Source organism: Mustela erminea, chromosome 2 (genome assembly GCF_009829155.1).
Source record: "Mustela erminea isolate mMusErm1 chromosome 2, mMusErm1.Pri, whole genome shotgun sequence".
Lineage (NCBI taxonomy): Eukaryota > Metazoa > Chordata > Mammalia > Carnivora > Mustelidae > Mustela > Mustela erminea.
The window spans coordinates 24,670,338-24,694,016 of NC_045615.1; the positions used below are offsets into that span (position 1 = coordinate 24,670,338).

At 39.4% G+C, this 23,679-nt stretch overlaps 1 protein-coding gene across 5 annotated transcripts in view; it reads right to left on the reverse strand.

Annotated features, from left to right (window-relative positions):
• SH3D19 (SH3 domain containing 19) overlaps positions 1–23,679 on the reverse strand; it is a 179,348-nt gene that overhangs the window by 77,184 nt on the left and 78,485 nt on the right. For 3 of the 5 annotated variants that reach the window (XM_032332501.1, XM_032332500.1, XM_032332502.1), the window contains exon 2: positions 11,202–11,241. In XM_032332501.1, coding sequence (XP_032188392.1) covers positions 11,202–11,241 — 40 coding nt within the window. Of the gene's footprint in view, positions 1–11,201; positions 11,242–12,951; positions 13,283–21,568; positions 22,082–23,679 lie in introns of those variants that run through there. The other 2 variants (XM_032332503.1, XM_032332504.1) reach the window with 2 other exon arrangements.

The following is a 23,679-nucleotide window of genomic DNA, read 5'->3' on the forward strand; positions in this document are numbered from 1 at the left end:
AAACTTTCGGGGGGGGGGGGCTGGATGGCTCAGTTGTTAAGCATCTGCCTTCAGCTCAGGTATGATCCCAGGATCTTGGGATCAAGCCCCAAATCAGGCTCCCTGCTCAGTACAAAGCCTGCTTCTCTCCTCCCATTCCCCCTGCTTGTGTTCCCTCTCTCACTCTCTGTCAAATAAATAAATGAAATCTTTAAAAAATAAAATAAAATAAACTTTCTAAAATAAAAATTTATTATCTTGTAGTACAAGTTTTTTTTTTTAAGATTTTTAAAATTTATTTGACAGAGATCACAAGCAAGCAGAGAGAGTCAGGCAGAGAGAGAGAGAGGCGGGGGGAAGCAGGCTCCCTGCTGAGCAGACAGCCTGATGTGGAGCTTGATCCCAGGACCCTGAGATCATGACCTGAGCCGAAGACAGAGACTTAACCCACTGAGCTACCCAGGCATCCCTGTAGTACAAGTTTTAATCATAATTTCTAAGTTTAGTGAAGTGGGAACATTTCATGATATAATGTTAAATAAAAATAATTTTATGAAGCAGTGTATTCATGAGCCTCTATGTTAAAATTAGTGTCTATTTGAAAAGATACAAACCAGAAAAAAAATGAAAATGTAAGTGATTATGAGGAGGGATTATAGATTTTTTTCTTTTATATACTTATTTTTTCCCCAGATTTTCTATCATGAACATAATCTGCTTTATAATCAGAACAAACGAATGCAATTTCATTGGGGAAAAAAAAACAATGGTGTTAAATATTGGAATTCACCACATGGAAAAATTTTGAACAGTATAGTCCTGCTAATAAGAATTTTTTCTATTTGGAACTTCTCTTTAGAATCTGTAACCAGAGAGAAACTACTGGGGAACAAAGAGGGCTAAACTTTAAGTCCTGCTTGTCATCCCTGGATAAGGCAGTGGGCCAGGGACAAGACTATCTACAGGAAACCAGTTTACAATGGAAGTCATGTTTGTATCTTAGACATAATCTAATCCTTCAGACAATCAGATAACCAACATTTTCCCTTTATTCTTGTAATTTCTTAACTTCCGGAGGGTACTGATTCTCAACCCTCCTTTCCGAAAGGAGAGACAGACACGTGAGTTGTTCTTGGGCACACCTGTCTCCTTTCTACTACACTTAGTTCAAAGTGTTGCACAAGGGTGGGCAAGTCCACTGTGCATCTTTGCAGAGGTCCTCTACAGCTCAAACGAGAACCAAAGTGACAAAAACTTGATTTCTACCTGATTTATTATCTAGAGGAGGACATAGTCAAAAGGGAAGCCCCCAACCTTGAAATTATATTTTTTGGACAAGGCCTGATTTCTGGTTTGAGAAGGGTTTGGTGTGTAAGAACAGAATGAATTTGGATCAATAGCCGTTAACTATTAATGAGATAGGAGGTGACTGGGATACTGAGTGACTGTGTAGCAATACTGTGTGCAAAAAGATTCTACCAGGAATTAGGTAGTACGTGTCTGTGGTTTATAGTCCTAATCAATGCTCTTGAAGAATGTGATATACACTGTGCCACTAAGGGAAGAGATTTCAATTAAAAACTGAAGTCCAGCTGTATGAGGATATTTATTAGCTGGGGTAGAACCGTAACCTAGGAACATACTGAATCCACAAAGACGTATACAAAGTTCATCCCACTAAAGGCCATTTATCATAGATGCTGTAGAACTATGTAAATAACTGCTTCTAAATTACACTGCAGAAAAATAAAGGATGCATATAAAATGTAACTAACCCAAGGGGAAGAGAGAAATGAATTAGAATGAAAAAGTGGAAGGTCTAGGCATTTCATTCCCTCCTTGGAGTGCTGAGAAATGGGTAGCCATGCATGCCCATCCTGAGAAAAAGTAATGAATACAGGACAAGCAGCTGTTCCCAAGTTAACTGCCTGCTGACAGTTTAATTCGAAACAACCTCAGAGAAGCCCCCACACTAAGTACTACGGCAGTGGTAGGCCAGCTGATAAAACTTTTCAATTACCTAACTGATAAACCATATAAATGCTTCATTTTCATGCTCATCACTCTGGGGGCAAATGCTAACGTCACGTTGCTTAAAACCACAACAACATAATAAATGTACATTCTCTGTAGAATGATTCTCTGTAGAATCACATTTCTCATTGCAAAAAGATCCACCACCTCCCAAAAAAACCTGCATACACTTTTTCACCTCGTTTATAGAATTTACAGATGCTACAACAGAAGTAATGCTTCTCTTAGAGCTTAGAAAACATAATGCCACAAAGTAATTACACACAAGCTATAGTTTATAGAGGTACAGGAATCAAAACATATGGGCAGGGAAATGCTACAGAATTATAGTAGTTTAACTAAGCCCAGCAGAGCATGACATTTTAACAAACATTTTAGAAAGGAGAATATCAAAAACAAGTTAAATCTTTTGCTTCTAGCTAATCTATTTAAGCCATAATGTGATGATGGTAAAGGGTCAAATAAAATCCTCAACATCTTTGTCAACAAGGTACCAATGCAGAGAACCAAGACTCTTCCAAATTCTTAGCAATAAAGGGGTTGCTGATTTTTAACATCATCAATTATGAATGCTGAGTGAACTGACCTACTGCATGTTTAGTTTGAGTCCCTCCCTGTGGGGGGTGACATTTCAGGCCAAATTATGTGGAAGTAAGGCCCTTGCTGAATCTGGAGTGACACCAAACCATCATGAAGCAATCTGAGATTCAGGATGAAAACAGAAATGTAGGGTATGTAAATTTTCAAGACTTAAGATAATTATGAATAAGAGTACGAGTTCAAGAGAAATTTGAAGAAAGAAAATCTACCTTAGGGCACCTGGGTGGCTCTGCCTTCAGCTCAGATCAGGATCCCAGGGTCCTTGGACCGAATCCCGCATCCGGCTCCCTGCTCAGTGGGGAGTCTGCTTGTCCCTCTGCCCTTCCCCATGGTTCATGCTCTTGCTCTCTGTCTTTCTCTCTCAAATAAATAAATAAAAACTTAAAAAAAAATTTATCTTAAACAACAGAGATGTGTATACATCTTACACATGTATGCACAAGATGTGAACATAAAGATGTTTATTTCAGGGCACCTGGGTGGCTCAGTCAATTAAGTGGCTACCTTTGGCTCAGGTCATGAACCCAGGGTCTTGGGACTGAACCCCTCAACAGGCTCCTCGCTCAGTGGGGAGACTGCTTCTCCCTGACCCCACCTTGTGCTTTCTCTCAAATAAATAAAATATTTGTATTTTTTCTTTTTTTTTTCTTAAGATTTTATTTATTTATTTGTCAGAGAGAGCACAGGCAGACAGAATGGCAGGCAGAGGCAGAGGGAGAAGCAGGCTCCCTGCTGAGCAAGGAGCCCGATGCAGGACTCGATCCCAGGACGCTGGGATCATGACCTGAGCCGAAGGCAGCCGCCTAACCAACTGAGCCACCCAGGCATCCCTCAAATAAATAAAATCTTAAAAAAAAAAAAAGTGTTTATGACAAAGCACTTCTGCTATGCTATTGATAAGCAACCCAAACGCTATCAATAAAGGATGGATTAAATAAATAATAATATATTACCTTAGAAAATTCTATTAAGCTGTTTAAAAAATAATGAAGTAGAAAGTGACATGGTAAAACTTCCTAAAATACAGTAAGTGAAAAGGGCAAGTTTGCATAAATATATACATATATGAATATATATACACACATTTACTATACACACACATCCCTGTTTATTCTAAATATAATTTGAATATATACTATACATATACGCATAGAAAGCAGACTAGGCTAAACACTGAACCACTAGATTCTCTTTTCAAAAAGAATGTTTGTTTGTTTATTATTTACTTATTTATTTATTTGAGACACATGCATACATAGTGGGGAGAAGCCTGGAGTCCCACATGGGCTCCAACCCAGAACCCTGAGATCAAGACCTGTGCCTAAATCAAGTGTCAGATGCCTGACCAACTGTACCACCCAGGTGCCCCTGAAGCACTAGACTCTTAATAATAGTTGCCTATGGAATAAAGGCAGCTACCAGGTTTCTGTACTACTAAGAAATGTTTTCACATGTATTACTTATGTAACTCTTAAGTGACAAAATGAGATAAAAATCCACAAAGCAATAAACTAGGCTTCAAGTAAACGAGCTACAGGAGGGCGCCTGGGTGGCTCAGTCAGTTGGTTAAGCACACCTGCCTTCTGCTAGGGTCATGATCCCAGGGTCCTAGGATCCAGCCCCACATTGAGCTCCCTGCTCAGCGGAGAGCCTGTTTCTCCTTCTCTCTGCCCCTCCCCACTGCTAGCTTAACTTTTCACAGTAAAATTTACCAATCTTCTTTGTGGTACTTGTTGAGTCTTGTTCAAGAACTCATTCCCTACCCCAAGGTCATAAAGATATTCTCATATATTTCTTCAAAATTTTTCACTTTCATTTTTGGACTTCTACGTATTTAGATTCTACCTCATATGATAAAACAAATTCCATCTGAGATTTTTTGAAAAATATGGATTGTCAGGCGCCTGGGTTAAAGCCCTTGCCTTTGGCTCAGGTCATGATCTCAACGTTCTGGGATCGAGTCCCACATCGGGCTCTCTGCTCAGCAGAGAACCTGCTTCCCCCTCTCTTTTCTGCCTGCCTCTCTGCCTACTTGTGATTTCTGTCAAATAAATAAATAAAATCTTAAAAAATAAAATAAAATAAAAATATGGATTGTCAATTGTTGCTGGACCATCTGCTTACATGTCCATTTCCCCCATCATCTGAACGCTGCCTCTGGAACTGTGTGTATCCACCTATGTCTGTGTGGACTCTATTCTGTCTGTTCCCTCGACCTGTACTTCTGTTTACTGACAAAACACTGTCGTAATTACTTGCAGGAGTGAACCTCTCTCTCTGGAACTTCAAAACTGCCTTGGTTATTCTTGCTCTTCCTCATAAATTTCAGAGTCATTTTGTTGAGTTAAACAATGTTTTTGTGATTTTTCTGAAATTTCATGGAATTTTAAGAATAATTATCAAAGGGGGGCGCCTGGGTGGCTCAGTGGGTTAAGCCGCTGCCTTCGGCTCAGGTCATGATCTCAGGGTCCTGGGATCGAGTGCCGCATCGGGCTCTCTGCTCAGCAGGGAGTCTGCTTCCTCCTCTCTCTCTCTCTGCCTGCCTCTCCGTCTACTTGTGATTTCTCTCTGTCAAATAAATAAATAAAATCTTTAAAAAAAAAATAAAGAATAGTTATCAAAGGGGGTTATAACAGGTCGTTTTCAGAAGGCTTCAGGAAGACAAAGATACAAGTGATAATTTTTGAAGAAGTAGATTTAAGGTTCTTGTTTCAACGCCTTTTTTTTTTTTCTTTTGGCTGCTGTAAATTATTTCCTTGTAGTAGGTAAAACATTTAAGACAACGTAGCTGGGTTTTCAGTCCCATGAGTCATTGGGATCTATTATTCAGAGCTGGTAGGGTAGCAAAAAGAGCTCCTAATTTTCCATTCCTGGCACTATTGCCATAGGGCTTAACTTTCTTTATTATCTTTAGCTCTACTTCCCTCTCAATTAGTTTTCCCAAACTGTCATTTCATAGCACATTTTTCTAGATGTTATTAATAGCTGTGTCTGGGAAAAGAAGTTACAACTGCAAACAAATTTTTAAAATCCTGTATTGTAAATCTCTCACTTGGAGTTTTAGAATGTACTTTAGTGTATCAAAGACTCTTAGTGGAATTCCAGCAAAGAAATTTGTCTAATTTTGTTTTAACTCACCATTTCATGGGCTTTTTTGTGCATGGGTATTTATTTCTTGTATACTGATTAATATCCTACATAAGAATGTTCCATGGGACATCAATTTGGTAAATGATATATTTAAACTAACAAGGCAAAGACAAGAATTCAGATATTTCTGACTTCAAGAGAACTCAATCGGGGCACCTGGGTGGCTCAGCGGGTTAAAGCCTCTGCCTTCGGCTCAGGTCAAGATCTCAAGGTCCTGGGATCAAGCCCTGCATCGGGCTCTCTGCTCAGTGGGGAGCCTGCTTCCTCCTCTCCCTCTCTGTCTACTTGTGATCTGTCAAATAAATAAATAAAAATCTTTAAAAAAAAATTCTAAGACAAAAGAACTCAATCAGCAACAGGCAGATTTTTTGAATGCCAACATAAAAACAAATGAATCAAAAAACACCCATCAAACCTTTTACAGATGCTTGAGCGGTATTTTTTTTTTTAAATTTTTTTATTTCATTAATTTTATTTTTTTTTTTAATTTTATTTTTTTTTTTGTCAGAGAGAGAGCGAGCGAGAGCGAGCACAGGCAGAGAGAGTGGAAGGCAGAGTCAGAGGGAGAAGCAGGCTCCCCGCGGAGCAAGGAGCCCGATGCGGGACTCGATCCCAGGACGCTGGGATCATGACCTGAGCCGAAGGCAGCTGCTTAACCAACTGAGCCACCCAGGCGTCCCTTGAGCGGTATTTTTTTTAGCTTGAGATCTTAGTGTTGACCTATACCTGATTAAATTCTCCCTTCAACTTGACAAGAGTTATGCTTTCCTTCTATCAGCAATGAAATGAAAGGCAGACATCCCAGGTTTATTCACTTGTCACTGGAAAAGCTATATGAGTGTCCAGCCTTATAAAAATACAAACAAAAGAAACACATCTCTCTCATCCTTGCTGGGTGGTGAGCTCACTATTCTTACTGCCGAATGAGTGGACTGCAGAGAACCAACAAAAATACCAAAATTAAGGGGTTTCTGTTTATATTCTCTTCTTTCTGCTCCGCTGATGCAGCAGGTATGAATCTGCAGACACAACACGGGCCTGGGGAGGTAGCCCTGCTCGGCTGAGACTAGCAGGGGGACAGCAGGTCACGGCCAATCTCAGCCGACCCCCTGCACAGCACACAATGGTCCTTCCTGCAAAAACATTTCTTCTTTCTTATTAGGGCATTACTCCTTGCTGTACTGTAACAAACACAGTCAATAACAGTTACTGGTGAGCTTTTGACAGTCAGATTCCTCCCAATTTGCAAAGGAAGGACGCTGGCATTTCCCTTCTCTCTTTGAACAATAATTGGCATTTATCCGACAAACACTGATTTATTAAGTGTTTATCATGGACCAGGCACTATACTAAGTGCTAAGGTTACAAAGACTAGGAGCACGGTCCTTGAGAATCTGAAAATATAAATTAGAGGTCAAAGATAAAATACTTTCCAAATAACCTGAAGATTACCACTAGCATTGCCTAAGTCCAGCGATGAGGACCGGGAGGTTGACTTTCGAGTAAATGGGCTGAGATTGGGAGTATGAATCCCAGACAATGGGCGCTCTATGCTCCAAGCCTCTGGAGACTTTTTCTTATTTTCTGTGGTACCCTGAGCCCAGATTAGAGCCTCTCAACAAATACCTACGAGCTACTGAATGAATGAAGTGCTAGAACCGTCTAGAATAATAATTTAGCCATGTATGAATCTTTTTATTCCCCACACTAGCTTATCTAGCTTTTGCTTGGCAATGCTCCCTTACAGAGTAACCTGTTCCATCTTTGACCAGATAGGGTAGGCATTCCTTCCTCACACTGTGCAGAAATACAACCCTTTTCAACTTCCACCCATGGATGCACATTCTGCCCTCTGGGACTCGATGGAACACAGAACGGTTGCTTCCACTGCTGCTTTTTATTTTGCAAATTTCAAGTCCATAGAAAAGTTGAAGGAACAGCACAATTAACGCCCATATGCTTGTCACCTATTCACCAATTATTACTCTTTTCCTGTTTCTGCAGTTCTACCTCTTGCTTTTTTATTTACTCATAAATCATCTGAGAGTTATTGTGCAAACATAAGACTACATTACCTCTATTACTTTTGTGTATATCTCTTAAGAATAAGGACATTCTCTCACATAACAACATTTTTTAAATATCCCAAAGAAAAGTTTTATTAATAAAATATTATCTAAAATAAAATTCATATTTAAAATTTCTTAAATTATCCCCAAAATACCTGTTTTTTTAAAAAGAAATCTGGATTTTAAAATTCCAGGTTAAAGAAAAATTCAGTCTCTTTTAATCTAGAACTTTTTTAAGGCTTTTTCTACCTTTATTGCATTACCTGTTTCTGCCAGGACTAGTACTACAACAGTGGTATCTATATGTATATCTATATTGATCTATCTATATATCTAATATGTATATCTATATAGATATCTATATAGATAGATCGATATATAGATAGATCGATATAGATATAGATATAGATATACTGTCAGGATGTCTCACTAGTGATGATATGTAAGTTGACTGCCTGATTGAGAATGAGATCACCAGGGGTGCCTGGGTGGTTCAGTGGGTTAAGCCTCTGCCTTCGGCTAAGGTCATGATATCAGGGCCCTGGGACTGAGCCCTGCATCGGGCTTTCTGCTTAGCACGGAGCCTGCTTCCTCCCCTCTCTCTCTGCCTACTTATGATCTCTGTCTGTCAAATAAATAAATAAAATCCTAAAAAAAAAAAAAAAGGATGAGATCATCCGAACTATTCACTGAAAAGTTACATTTCCCCCTTTGTAGTTAAAAATAATTTTAAGGCAGTGTGTGTGAATATTCATTCCTCCAACAATTTATTGCCCAACTTTTAATAGCCACTTGATGATCCTTGCCTGAATCAACTAATATACTAAGAATTATAAAATGATGATTTTCTGATTCTACAAGTTCTTCTGCATGGATTTTTAAAAACCCAATGTGTTAGAATCCATTACCACTTAAAGGTTTTTTTTTTTTTTGATACTCAAAGTGTCCCAGATTTGACCAGCAGGAAGTTCTTGAAACTGCCTTCTAGGCCTTTTTGGTATGACCCATTAGTTGAGCTTTTCCCATCTTTCCATCACACCATGAGTCTGGACTCCCCTGTACTTTCCACTCCACAGACCCGAAATTAGCCATTCCTTGAAGGATCCCTGGTTTCTGGTGGTGGAGACTGGCCTTGAGGAGAAACAAGTATGCTAGAGTCTTCTACATAACAGCCCTTCAGGTGCTCAAAGCCAGTTACTTCTGTCCCACAAACTTCCACACCTAGGCTAAAAATTCACCAAACTCTTTACACAAGTCTTCCTGGGACTTAACTTTGAGTTACATCCTAGTCTTCTCTTTCATATTCCCAGTCTCAACTCAGTTGCTGTGTTCTATTCTAGTGGTTCCCAACATGGCCACACAACAGACTCACTGAGGGACTTCTTTACTGTACAGATTCCCAGGACCCACTCACCTATACTTACTGAGTAAGATTCTCTGGAGTGGAGTCTGGAACTCTATTCTTTATTTTAAGTTCCTCAAGTGATATCAACATAACCAGTCCACCTACATACTTCAATTTTTCAAGGCCTTGTGGATCCAGAATTAGATAGAATATCAAAAAGCATGGTCTAGAGCTACCACTTTTCTTTTATTGGACATTCTATTTCTTTTAATATAAATAAACTGAAGCTCACATTTTTGGGGGAGGTGGAAGCAATGACCTAATATTTTTGGCTCACCACAAATTTCCAAAGAACTAAATCCTCAAGACTTTTTCAGACATACTGTTAAGTTATAACTCCCTTATGTCCTTATGTTCCGTTGGTCTTTCAGAGCCAAGTGTAAGGATTTCTATTTGTTCTAATTAAAACTTCTATTGCTTGATTTACCAAACCTTCAGTGTCTTACGGATCCTGATTTTATCATACAAAGTGTTTTGTTTTTTTTTAACTATTCCAATTTTATGACATTCACAGTTGAAGTCTTCTCTCTTACACTGCTTTTCTGTTATTATTTTTAAGTATTAAAAAAATCAGTCTCACAGACTTTTCTATGATTGTGGTGGTGGTTACATATCTATATGTATTCATCAATACTCATAGAAGCATACACCAAGAAGAGTGAGTTTTAAAGTACATGAATTATATCTGGAAAAAAATCAGCCTTACACTCCAAATATTCCACTGTATCTTTCTCCCAGATTAGGCCTCACTGATATATGTTGATTAATAATTTCTGCAAAATGGAGGAACCCAACTAATGGAATTTTCATAGACTTTGTATTTTTATTCATTTGAGGTCAATGTATTCTGGGTTTGATACCTTGAAAAAGCATCAGGGTTTGTTTTTGTGTGGGGTTTTTTTTTGTCTTTTGTTTTTAAAATTTAATTTATCATATGACAGCGAGATCGAGAGAGAACACAAGCAGGGGGAGAGGAAGAGGGAGAAGCAGGCTCTCTGCTGAGCGGGGAACTGGATGTGGGGCTTGATCTTAGGATCCTGGGATCATGACTGGAGTCGAAGGCAGACGCTTAATGACTGAGCCACCCAGGAGCCCCTTAAAAGCATCAGGGTTTGGTTTACTAACCCAGTCAACCCAGTGAATGCATTATTACCATTTAATCTGTTCCCACAACACAAAATGCAAAGTAAAAGTGATGAACTGTGAAATAATGTGAAAATAATATTAAAGGAATTATAATCCTTCATAGAACTAGGCTTAAAAAAAAAAAATCAAACACAGGCCTATCTTTTTGTGTATGAGTAGAAGTTAGATCATTTTCCACCTGTAAGTTTGACAAGGATTTTAAAAAATACTCTTCAGTGCTGGTGAAGGTCTTGTGAAATATATCTTCTCTCGGTATGTGTGATGGGCTTAAGTGAAACAGCCTTTCCGGCCTTTGAATCTACCTAACAAGGACTTCAAGAATTCAACTGGAATACATAGATACTGAGAAAAACTAGAAGAATTACACCAAACTTCTAGCAGTAACCAGCTATCTCTAGCTAATGGAGACAGGCTGTTTGGCTTTGTTTTTTAATGCTTTATATAAAAAAGAATGTTTAAAATATTTCTACAGTGAGCCCATGTTAGTTTTATAATTAGAAAAAAGAAATATATATATATATATATCTTATAAAAATATCAAAGAAAGGGGAAGAAAATAAACCACCAAAGGAAGGAAATAGGGATAATTTGGGGGGGGAGTAAAGATTTAGCTGTCACTCATAGGAATGATCAAGTAGTCAATAATTTCATAAAGAATTTCTGTTCCGAAAATGAACAGTATTTCCCTTGTGAAGCTTCTCTGACTGCCACAGAAGATTCAAATATACAGCAGCTCGATAAGGGATACTTGAACTGCCTCCAAATATTTTCCAAATAAGAAGTGTTATACAGAATTATTAAAAACCATAAACTCATACCTTGAAGAACGATGCTCTGGTTTATTTCGTTCGTTGCGATCTGTAAAGGAAGGAGACAGTAACATGTCAAAATACTCTTCAGAAGCTCTGGGAAAGAAGTTCTCAAATGCCAGCTGCCATACCATAGATTTCACCAAGGACTGTTCAAAGGTTGCTGTGTCTTCCCCTGTATGAGGCTGTTCATCAGAGTTGAAAGGAATTGTCTGACAGAAGAGGTACAAAGGATACAAAGATAGACAGGCATGGAAAGTTTTTATGGTTTGTTAAAATCATCTACTTGGAAAGTATATCATTACACATATTATTTCATTTTCAAAGATCTTTGCTGTTTTAAACACTTTGCTAAAACCCAAACAAATTTAGCTAAGGAAAGAAAGTAAGGAAACTGAAAAGCCACAGATTACTCAGCTCAAAAAAATCATTCCATGAATCATGGTTGGCAAAAGCTTCCAACAGAATAGGGAGGGGGGAAAAATGAGCAGTCAGCTACAGCAACATCTGCAAACACCCTAAGACCCAGACAGCCTCATCCTTAACTCTCTAGTGCCCAGAACTTTTCAGAAGCCGGGTTTCAACATTTCACTGATAATGAGGTGTAATGTGCTACATAGAGGGCAGAGACTCTGGACCACGAGTGCCCCCTTCCCCTGGGGACACTTGACAATGCCTGGAGACATTTTTGGTTGTCACAACTGGGGAAGAAAGAGCTACTGGTATCTGGTAGGTAGAGAGCAGTGATGCTGTTAGACATCCTACAATGCAGCCTACAACAAAGAATTATGTCACCCAAAATGTCGATACAGCTGATGTTGAGAAACTTTGCCACAGGGTAAGAGACAAGGACATGGCTGCTTGAAGTTTTCACATGTGCCTCTTTGAAGGCTGCTGTAAAACGCTGTTAATTAACCTGAAGACAACTGTATAATAGAGAAAGGACTACAAAATCCACAGGTTGTCTTTTTTTTTTACTCCAAATAATTTTTTTCAGTACATGCTTAAGAATAAACAAAGTGAAAAGGTCTCAGTGCTTTGGAAAAACTAAAAACAGAAAGCAAAGTGTAAGCCACAATAAAATCCTATGCAATGTTATTCAAATACAGTTTTCTGAAGTTCTTCTAAATTAATACAAACAATACAGAATTTAATGGCAAAACAAAGACTGGACAGGAAGTATTTTCCCCCCTAATTTTACTGCTTGTGGAACAGCATAAAGATACTAAAAACATACTATAAAACTTCTCGGGAGAACTACGGAAGAAAAGGCATTAAGATTCACACAGTTAAATGTATTTATCAATTCTTTCTAAATAGGTTCATAATGAAAAAGAAATGTTTTCTAAACCAAGGAGTTAGTACACAGGAAGTATGTTTTCTGAAAGACTAACATGTAGGAAGAGTCACAATAAAACATGTTTTTTTAGATACACTGCTCTCAAAAAGCACAATGTTAATATGCTTCTGGTTCCAGTTTCTCTCCACAGTGACCTCGTATTACCGCCGCTTTGAAAACTTTTGTTTTAATTTAACTTCGTTTTACCCACCCTCAATAAAAACATTATGTTTTTTTCACTTGTGGAGCACTAAAAATTTAAAGTCATAGCAAGATAGCACGCATTTTAATCATTTTTTTCAATCGCTCTTCTTCAGCTTTAGGCTGCTAGTTTTGTTAACAAAAGGAAAATATCTCAAGGCAAAGCGGAAAACTGGAGGCAGATCAGCTATCCTCATATAACAAAGCAACAACTCTTACCTGTGGCTAACGATGAGCTAAAAATCTGCCCAGGATACCATTTGCTGTGGCTGGGATCCTAGTTTCGTAGAGTTTATTTAGGCATGGAATAGCAAACTCCCCCCCCAAATCTCCCTAGTGGTACAACACACAGGAGGAGGGGAGAAACAGAGTCATGATGCCTGTAAACAAGACTCAGCATCTGAGGGCTTCCCTCCAGGGCCTGTTCTGATTGGCAGATGTGCTATGACCAATCTGCACAGCTGGAATGTGTCCACTCAGGAAGCAAAAGCCTCGTAGCTCTCCTTCATTCTTGGTTAAAACAGGAAATTCTACAGTCATTTTATACGTTGTGCTCTAAGAAGACATAAAATGCCTCCCCACCATACTTCTCTGTCAAACTAGTTGATAATCTGTTGGAAGACATTTTTAACATTCCCTTCCAAATTCCCTCTGCATTGTATGTGTTATATTCCTTTGCAAATATACGTGCACAGTGATTGTAACATTTTAACACTCCCAAGACCCATATATTTCATAATTTGAGGGTAAGGGTAAATCATCTGTTACTCACAATAACCCCCATTCTCCCAGCTCTTGACAATGGAAAACAAATTAAAAGGTGTTCTTTTCCTACTATTTTTTCTCAAAGTATAAAAACAATCGGATTTCACATTTTGCCATAACCCATCTTTTAGCTTGAATACGTATATATGTAGTATGTATCTGTTGTGTATCTGTGTGTCTACACAAATTTTTAAATACTTACTTTAAGCAAAGTAATTTTCATGACAATCAAGATGATTGTGCAATTGTCAAGAAACAACACTAGTGGTGATGCTGAATTTTTGGCAAATTAATAAATGGTTATTATTTTGGTTCAAAATCCAAGACTGAACAAAACAAAGCACCGAGGGCAGATTTGGGATCTGGATCTTGCCATCTCTAATGAAACATCTGGATAGATCTCCGTTAAGAAAAACGAGAACAGATTCATAGCGAATATGAAAACTTCATCTTGTCTATATATAGTGCTTTAAGCATATGGATTTTATTTATTTCAAATCAAATACTCCTTGGCATATAACCCCAGCCTCCAATTTTTTTTTCAGAGTTTCTAATTTTTAAACAATTAGGAGAGAATATACTTGCAAAGGTTTCTTGAACTTTTACATACTCAGGAATCATACAAATAACTTATCAGACAAAAGTCTCACCATTTATATGAAAAGAAAGAGTTCCTAAAAATAAGAAGGCTCCAAATCTAACATTTAGTTGCCGAACAGTGCATCATCCACAGCAAATGTGCCACGACTCCGGGGGCCTACCAAAGGCCAGCAGCACACTCTCAATGTGAAGGTCAGCGTGGCCGGATAGCAATGTAAAGTCTGTTGGTTTTGTAGGTATCTTTTTTTCTCTCTCTCTCTCTCTCTCACACACACACACACAGTGAGGCAAGAGAGAGAAAAAGAAAACATGCTTGCATTCCCTGTTCCTATTCATCCATGTGTCCTGGTTAAAAAAACGAATTGAGGAAATGGAAGACTACCCCACAAGCAGAACACAAGCAGAACATGAGGCAGAAGTGGTGTAAAGGGTGTTGTTGGCTGTGTGAGTGTAAATGTTATCGGGAGGCAATGGGGGAACCCAGGCACATCAAGGGGTCTGAGATCAAGAGAGTGAGAGGACGTTATTATCATGGGTTGGTGACTCTGTAGGAGAACTCTTTACCCAAAATTTCCTGCCCTGATGACTTGTGATTCTAAATAATCTGGACATACATGAATCCAATGTTTATATATTTAGGTGATATTCCACTTAGGTAGAAATGGGCCCCTGTTTTGGCAGGCACAGCTTTTTGGGAATGGCTAGGCAGAGTCTACTGATGTGCAACTATTCAGGGTGATTCTGAATCTAGTAATACGGCAAACACTTTGAAATGAAGATGACAAAAATGCAAATGTCATCCTTTGCTTTGATTAAAACTATGAAGAATGGCCAACTTAGAACTTATTAGAATCCATGGTAAGACATTCAGGCTTTGAGGATTTGGCTTTGATCACTTAACTGGACAGAAAAATCAAACCCCATTGGGCAGGGAACTTAGACTACTAACTCAAGTTGGCAGTAGAAAGTTCTAAATCATTCTTTGAAATTAGCAGGAAGACTCAAGCTGACATGAATGAATACTTACAGACATGCTCACAACAGAATAGGAAGTGGTATAATGAAAGCTACCTTCTACCTCATATTAGGGTATTAAAATGAATAGTATCTTTAAAATTAGTATTATCTATAAAGGGATTCTATACCATACTCCCAAGAATTATTATCAAATTCCAACTTGGGGAGTATATAGTATATGTTACTTTTAAACAATGGATCAATCCTGGGGCGCCTGGGTAGCTCAGTGGGTTGGGCCTCTGCCTTCGGCTCAGGTCATGATCCCAGGGTCCTGGGATCGAGCCCCACATCAGGCTCTCTGCTCAGTGGTGAGCCTGCTTCCCCCTCTCTCTGTCTGCCTCTCTGCCTACTTCTGATCTCTGTCTGTCAAATAAATAAATAAAATCTTAAAAAATAAATTAATTAAAAAATGGATCAATCCTACAGAAATCCTTTGTGCCATTTTTAAAAATGATTTTATTTATTTATTTGACAGAGAGAGCAAGAGAGCACAAGCAGGGGGAGCAGTAGAAAAGGAGAAGGAGGCTCCCCGCCAAGGAGGGAGCCTGATATGGGGCTTGATCCCAGGACCTTGGGATCATGACCTGAGCTGAAGGCAGATGCTTAAAGATTGAGCCACCCAGACACTCCTATGCCATTCAGTATTAACCAAAGGATCCACACATTCTGAAAAAGAATTTCCTGCAGGAACAGTATCATTACCTCATTACTTAGAAACAGAAAAAATAAAATAATGTGTCCATCCATTAGAAGGAGGAAGATATTCATGGATCATGAATCTCACTTTGGCGACTCTTGGAAAGACTGGGGAAGTAGTTCCACTCAAATAGCTCATGGGTGGAATTGTACATATATGAGATAAGAGTTTTCAGAGGCTTTATTAAAGTTTTTAAATGGTTCTTTTATTTAGGCAAAGAAAACTGCAAATATAGGTCTACTTGAAAAGAAGCTAGGGTTCATTCTACAAAATTACTCACACTAATACTTCCTCAACTCCTCCTTCCAGTCCATTCCGCCACCCTCATTCAGGTATGTCTCCAAATTGGCTAGAAGTCATTTTTGAGACTCCTATACTAAACTGTATATTGGTCTTTCATCCTTTTATTTATTTATTTATTTATTTATTTGAGAGAAAGAGAGCTCAAGCATGAGCACAAGCTGGGGGAGGGGGGGACAGGCAAAGGGAGAGGGAGAGAAGCAGACTCACCATTTGGTGGGGAGCCTGAAATGGGGCTCTACTTATCATGACCCTGAGAGCATGACCTGAGCACAAATCAAGAGATGGATGTCTACCCGACTGAGCCACCCAGACACCCTAGTATACTACTCTTTTAAATAGCAGGTTTTCAATAAATATATATTTGCTGTTGTTGAACTTAAGCGAGTTATTACTACACCAAGAAATTAAAGAGAATCTCTGTGAGTTACCACTTCAGGAGGCTTATTATAGAGTTTATGTGACTGCTACCCACGCGTCTATGGTAAGTGGAAAAATTTAGTCTACAGCATGGTCCATACTGACACCTGTTATTAATTCTAAAATGTCTAAACTCATTAAAATGCAGCACCCTAATCACACAGAGAGGGAGAAACTAGAGAATATGGGAAGTGTTTTTCAATAAGGGAATTATGTTTCAACAAAGCAGACTGTCTCTGGAATCTGCCCCCCACCCCCACCATAGCTACTTTAATAAAATAAATTTTATTTATTTATTTGACAGACAGAGATCACAAGTAGGCAGAAGCAGGCAGAGGGGGCAGGGGAAGGAGGCTCCCCGCTGAGCAGAGAGCCTGATGCGGTGCTCGATCCCAGGACCCTGGGATCACAATGGGAGCTGAAGTCAGAGGCTTAACCCACTGAGCCACCCAGGCACCCCTTTACCTGTATTTTATGTTCTGATCAGCACTTGTCAGGACTATTGCGTCTTGACTGGATTTTCTGGTTCTAGTCTCTTTTCCTCCAATTCAGCTACCTTGCTGGCCAGACAACTCTGTGCCTCAGAAAAATTATCAATCACCTCATGCTTAGAGTCTAAGAGGATTACATGAGCTAATATCATGACATCCTCAGCACTTTGCCTTTGCAAAGTACTCAATGAATGTCAGCTGCCATCTTGTGAAAAGGCCAGCTATTTACTAGTGGTAGTGACTGGTCCTGCCCTTTGGTGACAGCACAAGTTACTCAGTCTCTTTAAACCTAGGTTTTCTCATCTACACAATAGAAAAAATGCTATCCTGATAGAGCTATTGTGAGCTAAAGGAATTCAACGGTATAAAGAACTGAGCTTAGACCCCTGAAACAAATGATACATTATATGTTAATTTTTAAAAATTAAGAAAAAAAGAACTTAGTACCTGGAACATAAATTCCATGACCCTGTTACAATCGCTCTTAACTATCTTCAGTGCCTGGCTCAAAACCACTTTCTTCACGAAACGATCCCTGACTCCTCTTTCTTATCAGCATCCTTGTATTTCGTTTCCTTTTGCTGCTGTAATAAATTACCAAAACTTAGTGGCTTAAACAAACAAAAACTGACTCTACTATAGTTCTAACGACCAGCAGACAAAACAGGTCTCAATAAGCTGAACGTCAAGGTGTCTGCACAGCTGCAGTCCTCCTGGGGGCTCAACATAAGAATCTGTTCTCGAAGTCTCCTGCATTTCTCGGGTTGTGGACCCCTCCTCCAACCACGCAGCATCTTTACATCTTCCTCTCACTCACTCTGACCTCTTCTGCCTCCCTTTTCCACTTAAAGGACACTTTGGATTACAAGAAGCCCACCAGGATCATCCAAAATTATCTGTTCATGTCAAGGTCAGTTGATCAGCAATCTTAATTCCTCTCTGCCAGGCAAAATAACATCTTTCACAGGTTCCAGGGTTTCGACATGGGCATCTTTGAGGGGGCAACATTATTCTGCCTACCATATCCCATCAGAATTCTCATACTATCTGTATCACTCGACACTTAGCATATGTGTCTTATTACTTAAAGTTTCAGGCACATGTCTATCCCTTATCTAACCAGTGTGCCTAGTGAGGGCAGTACTCTTTTTTAGTAAGCTCTATGGCGGGGGGGGGGGGGGGGGGGGGGGGGGTGGTTTGAACTCATGACCCCAAGATCAAAAGTAGCAAGCTCTACTGACTGAGTCAGCCAGGCACCCCTGCAGAACTCTATCTTAAAACTCTGCTTCACAGGCAGACTGTAAATATTTACATCTGTAAATGTTTGTTGATGATGGTAATGTCCAATGAATGCCGGTGAAAAAAATGTGTCTTCCTAAGAATGCCCATACGTGTATTTTACGTTTTATAAACACAGTAGTGATTCAAGAGTCACCTCTGCCCTATTAATGACCCACGTTTGGTCTACTCACGTCTCGAAGTAGTTCTCACCAAACCAAACCATACATAGAGGAAGAAACGACAGCACATTTGAACTCAAAGAAGAATCACCTCTTTGGCAAGAGACTGCAATTTTTAAAATATTTTTTTCTTTAAAATAGTTCAACTGAATCATTTTGATTATTGAGTGCAACTCACTACTGAACCAGGCTTTTTAAGGTAATAGTTTCAGAGATGAAAAATCAGAGCCACCATCTACACTTGCCCCTCTTCACCCCAAGGTGCATTTTGATAGCAACTTCAGGAAGATGGACATTTTACCAGTGCCACTCCGGTCCTGGGAGCAAGGTGGTAAAGGCAGGAGAAATGGAACCAGGCTTCGAACAGGGTGCCATCCACTCTCCTTGCTGTTCCCACCTCAGGCTCCCTAATGATTTTCTTAATAATTACTCTCAGACCTCTTTTTGATACAAAATCACACGTCTTCTACAAGTGAAACTCATGATTCAAAGAGGAATGAAAAGACCTTTTAGTTAAATTTGAATCTCTTTAGTTAAATATGAATCTCAACTACCAAATTAAAAATATTAGAGCCATAGTCAAAACATGAGGTCATTCCTAAGGATTTTTCTAAAGAAGTCATAAATTTTAACTAGAATGAGTAAGATATGCTATAAGAAAGGCAACCTGAGAAAGTGACTCAATAACAGGTATTTCTTTCAGTGTTTCCCAAATTATAATAACCTCTTGGATAGTCACAAAGCATATTATTATCTTAAAGGCTCTGAGAAATCTTGCCATTAAACACAAACACAAACAAAAACAAAAACAAAAAACTGTTTAACTTTGTTTAACACAGGATTTCCCAAACTAATTTGAGGATGAAGTCATACTTGGTATCTGGTAGCCTGGTACATTGTGTGATCTTATCATCACCATCCACTCCCCTGGAAAACCAAAGTCCCTTACACAGAGTTTTGTGTAAGGAGCTCCCAGGCCAGCACCAAGCCTGGTATGCAGGTGGCCTGGCTCAAATGATCTCAGCTGCAGTATGCAAATAGAATGAGTCTCCATTCCAATCCTATTAGGTCAAGCCCTGATCTTTTAACATGGTATTAAATGTCCTCTCTAGGGGCGCCTGGGTGGCTTAATGGGTTAAGCCTCTGCCCTCGGCTTGGGTCATGATCCCAGGGTCCTGGGATCAAGCCCTGCATCAGGCTCTCTGCTCAGCGGGGAGCCTGCTTCTCCCTCTCTATCTGCCTGCCTCTCTGCCTACTTCTGCCTACTTGTGATTCCTCTGTCAAAGTAATAAAAAATAAATAAATAAAAAATTAAATGTCCTTTCTATATTCCCCTCACTTATTGATCTTTGATTTTATCACTGTTTAGGTTAATTTGTGCATCTCAGAATAATGTGTTCCACAGAGATGAGTGCACTTAGTGCCTCCAGGTACCTACTACTGCGTCATACCCGCAATGGGAAATCGACAACTACTTCAGTAGGACAACCCAGACAGAGGTTAAGTGCAGGCAGTCTAGGTCAAACGGCCTTGTTTCGAGTTCTTGCTTCACCATTTATTACCTGAATGGCCTTAGCAAGATATTTAAGCACTGTAAGCCTCAGCATCCACTTCTGTAAGAAAGGGTAACAGGAGTACCCATGTCTCAGCAAGATGAATGGGGAGTACGGGAAGAAATACATACAAACGACAGGATGATTGCTGACTAGGATAAATGCTCAGTAAATGTTTATTATGATGATGATAATATCAGGGAAGCAATATGCACAGAGTTCATAATACTGTGACTACAATGATCTAAAAAGGTTAAGTATCCTTTGTCTAGTATGGATTTTTTAATTCGTGGGATTTTTTTCTCCTGCTTATTACTGGTCAAGAGGACAGGACTGTACTAATAATTAATTTCTGAATCTCCTCTTACCCAATCTTATCCAGCCTCTTACCCTTCTGAACCAAGGGCTAACTATAAAAAATTAGTAAATCTGGACTTTCACTTTTCTTCATTTTCCCACTGCAGCCTCTGACAGAAGTGATAAATAAGGCCTAAGTAAGCAGCAGAAAGAAGAAAGAGAACTCAAAAGCAGACAGAGGCAATGCCTTCAGGATGAAAACTGTGCCAACCAAGAATCACCACCTCTCCCACCTTTGAAGTCTTTCCCCATCCCTAGTTCATCCTGAAGGTATTAAACCCTCAGAGTCATTTTTTGAGACCCAAGATCTCGAAAATAAATTTCTGGAGTAGGATTAATGAGTGATACAAAGAAAGAAACAAAATAGAGAAAACATTTCTATTTATAATATGTTACTAAAAGTATTATTTAAATGTGTATGTAAATATATGTATAAAATTACTGACATCTGCCTCCTTATCTTAGGATAGTATAGATTTCTTTTATAAGAATCCAAAAAACAGGGTGCTTGCATGGCTCAGTTGGTTAAGTATCTGCCTTCTGCTCAGGTCATGATCTCAGGGTCCTGGGATTGAGCCCCGCATAAGGTTTCCTGCTCAGCAGGGAGTCTGTTTCTCCCTCTGTCCCTGTTCATGCTCTCTCGCTCTCTCTCACTCTCTCAAATAAATAAAATCTTTTTTAAAAATTGTTATTTGTTATTGCAGGTGTCAAGGATAGATAACATCTCTAACCACAGGTTGCTTTTTCAGCTGTTAGAGTAAAAATGATGATTTTTTTCTTTAACAGGCAAAAGGCCCATTCTTACACTCCTTATTCCTTTAGTTTTGATTAATTCACAGATGTTATAACAAAGTTTTACCTTTTCACACCTGTCTCTACAAAATGAGCAATTATCAGAAACCACTCTAACCAGAGACTCCTTCATCTGCAGGGAAAAGGAGAAAAAGCAGGGAAAAAAGGGAAGTTCACCATATTCCAATTACCATACACCTCACTCTGAGGTGAGATCATTAGGCTGTGGAAATCTTTCTTACACAGGTAAGAATTTTTCTGATCGGAGTCCTCAAACAGATTTTTAGCCACAGTGGGGCAGTCTTGGTCTCTAATCTAGAATGACTTTTTCCCTTTTAATCAAGTAAAGGTAAAGCCATATCTGGCAGTGTCACATTACCTTACCTAAGGATAGACAACGTATTCTTTGCACAACACCACACTGCCTCTTGCAAATTCAAGCCCACCTGTCTCCTTCCTCTCCTCTTTCTCAGCAACCTTCCATCTGCACAACCACCTTCAAAAGGCTACTGGGACCCAAGCAAAGAGAATGCCCCATTGTCTCATTGTGTTCTTCAGCTGCATAGAATGCTTCTGAACTAAGTGTTCAGTTCTGATTTTTCACAGTTCTAGAGACACACAGGATCTTTAAGAGACCTGAGAGACACCTGCCATCTCAGCTTTGAAGCCTTACTTGATTCCCCACAAGCAGAAATATCGCTTCCCCACCACCGCACCACACAGTGCCTAGCACCGGTCAGCACTTTCCACATGTTGAATCACCTTATAATTCTCTTTAACTACGTCTTATTGCTTCCACTTTGTAAGTTTCTTCAAGACAGAGCATTTATGCCTTGCCATGGCTGGCACAGCACGTTACACACAGTAGGTACAACCCGAGTATCTATTGTAGAGCATACCGGTATCTATTGTAGAGCACACCTCTGCAAATTGGGAACCCGCAGAGCTACAAAAGCCTTTGTATCATCTACTGTTTCCTTTGGGGGTGCGAGGGAGCAGTTGTTACTAATTCATGGAGAAGACAGATTGCGCATTACCATGCAAAGACTTCAAATAATTTTGATTTGGAATGAAAGCATTTTGAAGTGCGGCTTCAGAGTTGCAGGATTCACAAAACACTGTGCCATGAAAAATGCACCATTTAAGGGAAGGAAAAAGCAATGCAATCATTACGAGAAGCACAGAAAGCTACACAAGGGATTCACCTTCTGTGGCTCCCAGGTCACAAAACACAGTGGAGATAAATTCAGAGCCCGCGATCAGCATAATGACAATGACAACGATGACAGCTATTATTCACCGAGTCTCACTATGTTAGAGGCATTCTAATATAGTCTCATTTACTCTTCATGGAATTCCCACGATATGAGTCTTTTCCACTTTATTGATGAGAAAGCAAAGCCTCTGAGAAGCTAGTTAAATAAAAAGGGACTATGAATTTTCAAACCTGGATCTGAAGAATCCCAAAGTCCCTGCTCTTTCCACTCAGTTAGAAGGCTGGAGGTCCCACTCATTTGATAAACTACAAGGGTAAAAATGTAGAAATGCTGTTCACCATAAGCCACACTTACACTTCAGTATCAGACGGTGTGTCGTTTACAGACTGAACCCAGGGCCTCAAATTCCTTCTAACTGTCTCTGAGGCTTTCTTCAGCTTCACAAAACAAACACCCTCTCATAAATTCCTAAAAATACAGAAGATTTTGCCTTGGGTGTCTTATGACAAGACCCCTGCACTGGGAGAATAGCTCCAATTCACTACCTGGTGCTGTCAATAATTTTATGCCACTAACATTTATCTATGGGTTCAACAGAGTATGGAAATAGGTACACGGTGATAGGGACAGTTCATTATAAAATTAAACAGTTATGAGAATATTGCTTATTGTTAATTCCTGTACTTACAGAGTGAAATTTTTAGAAAAGAATAAAATGACCTACAGTAATTATTAAATTTTTGTATGACACCAATCTGGGTATTGGTGATTTTCTTTTCAAATACAATTAGCCATCTTTTAATTGCAACACAAAATCCACTCTTTTTTTTTTTTTTAAAAGATTTTATTTATTTATTTGACAGAGAGAGATCACAAGTAGGCAGAGAGGCAGGCAGAGAGAGAGGGGGAAGCAGGCTGCCGGCTGAGCAGAGAGCCCGATGTGGGGCTGGATCCCAGGACCCCGAGATCATGACCTGAGCTGAAAGCAGAGGCTTAACCCACTGAGCCACCCAGGTACCCCAAAATCCACTCTTAATAATGATAGTTAAAACATACAAACACTGGGCAGCGAGGAGGAAGAAATATTAGCCACATACCAGAAACTGGCTCTGGGGCAGCTTATGTGTCATTTATGCAAAGCAGACTCTCAGATATCATGGGTTTGCCCGTCATCCACTAGCCAAGATTTCCACACTATTCCACACCCAGACTCACTGACACATCTGAAATAATGTCTGTTTGCATCATTGCTGAGTTAACCCATGCACCACAAGCAAT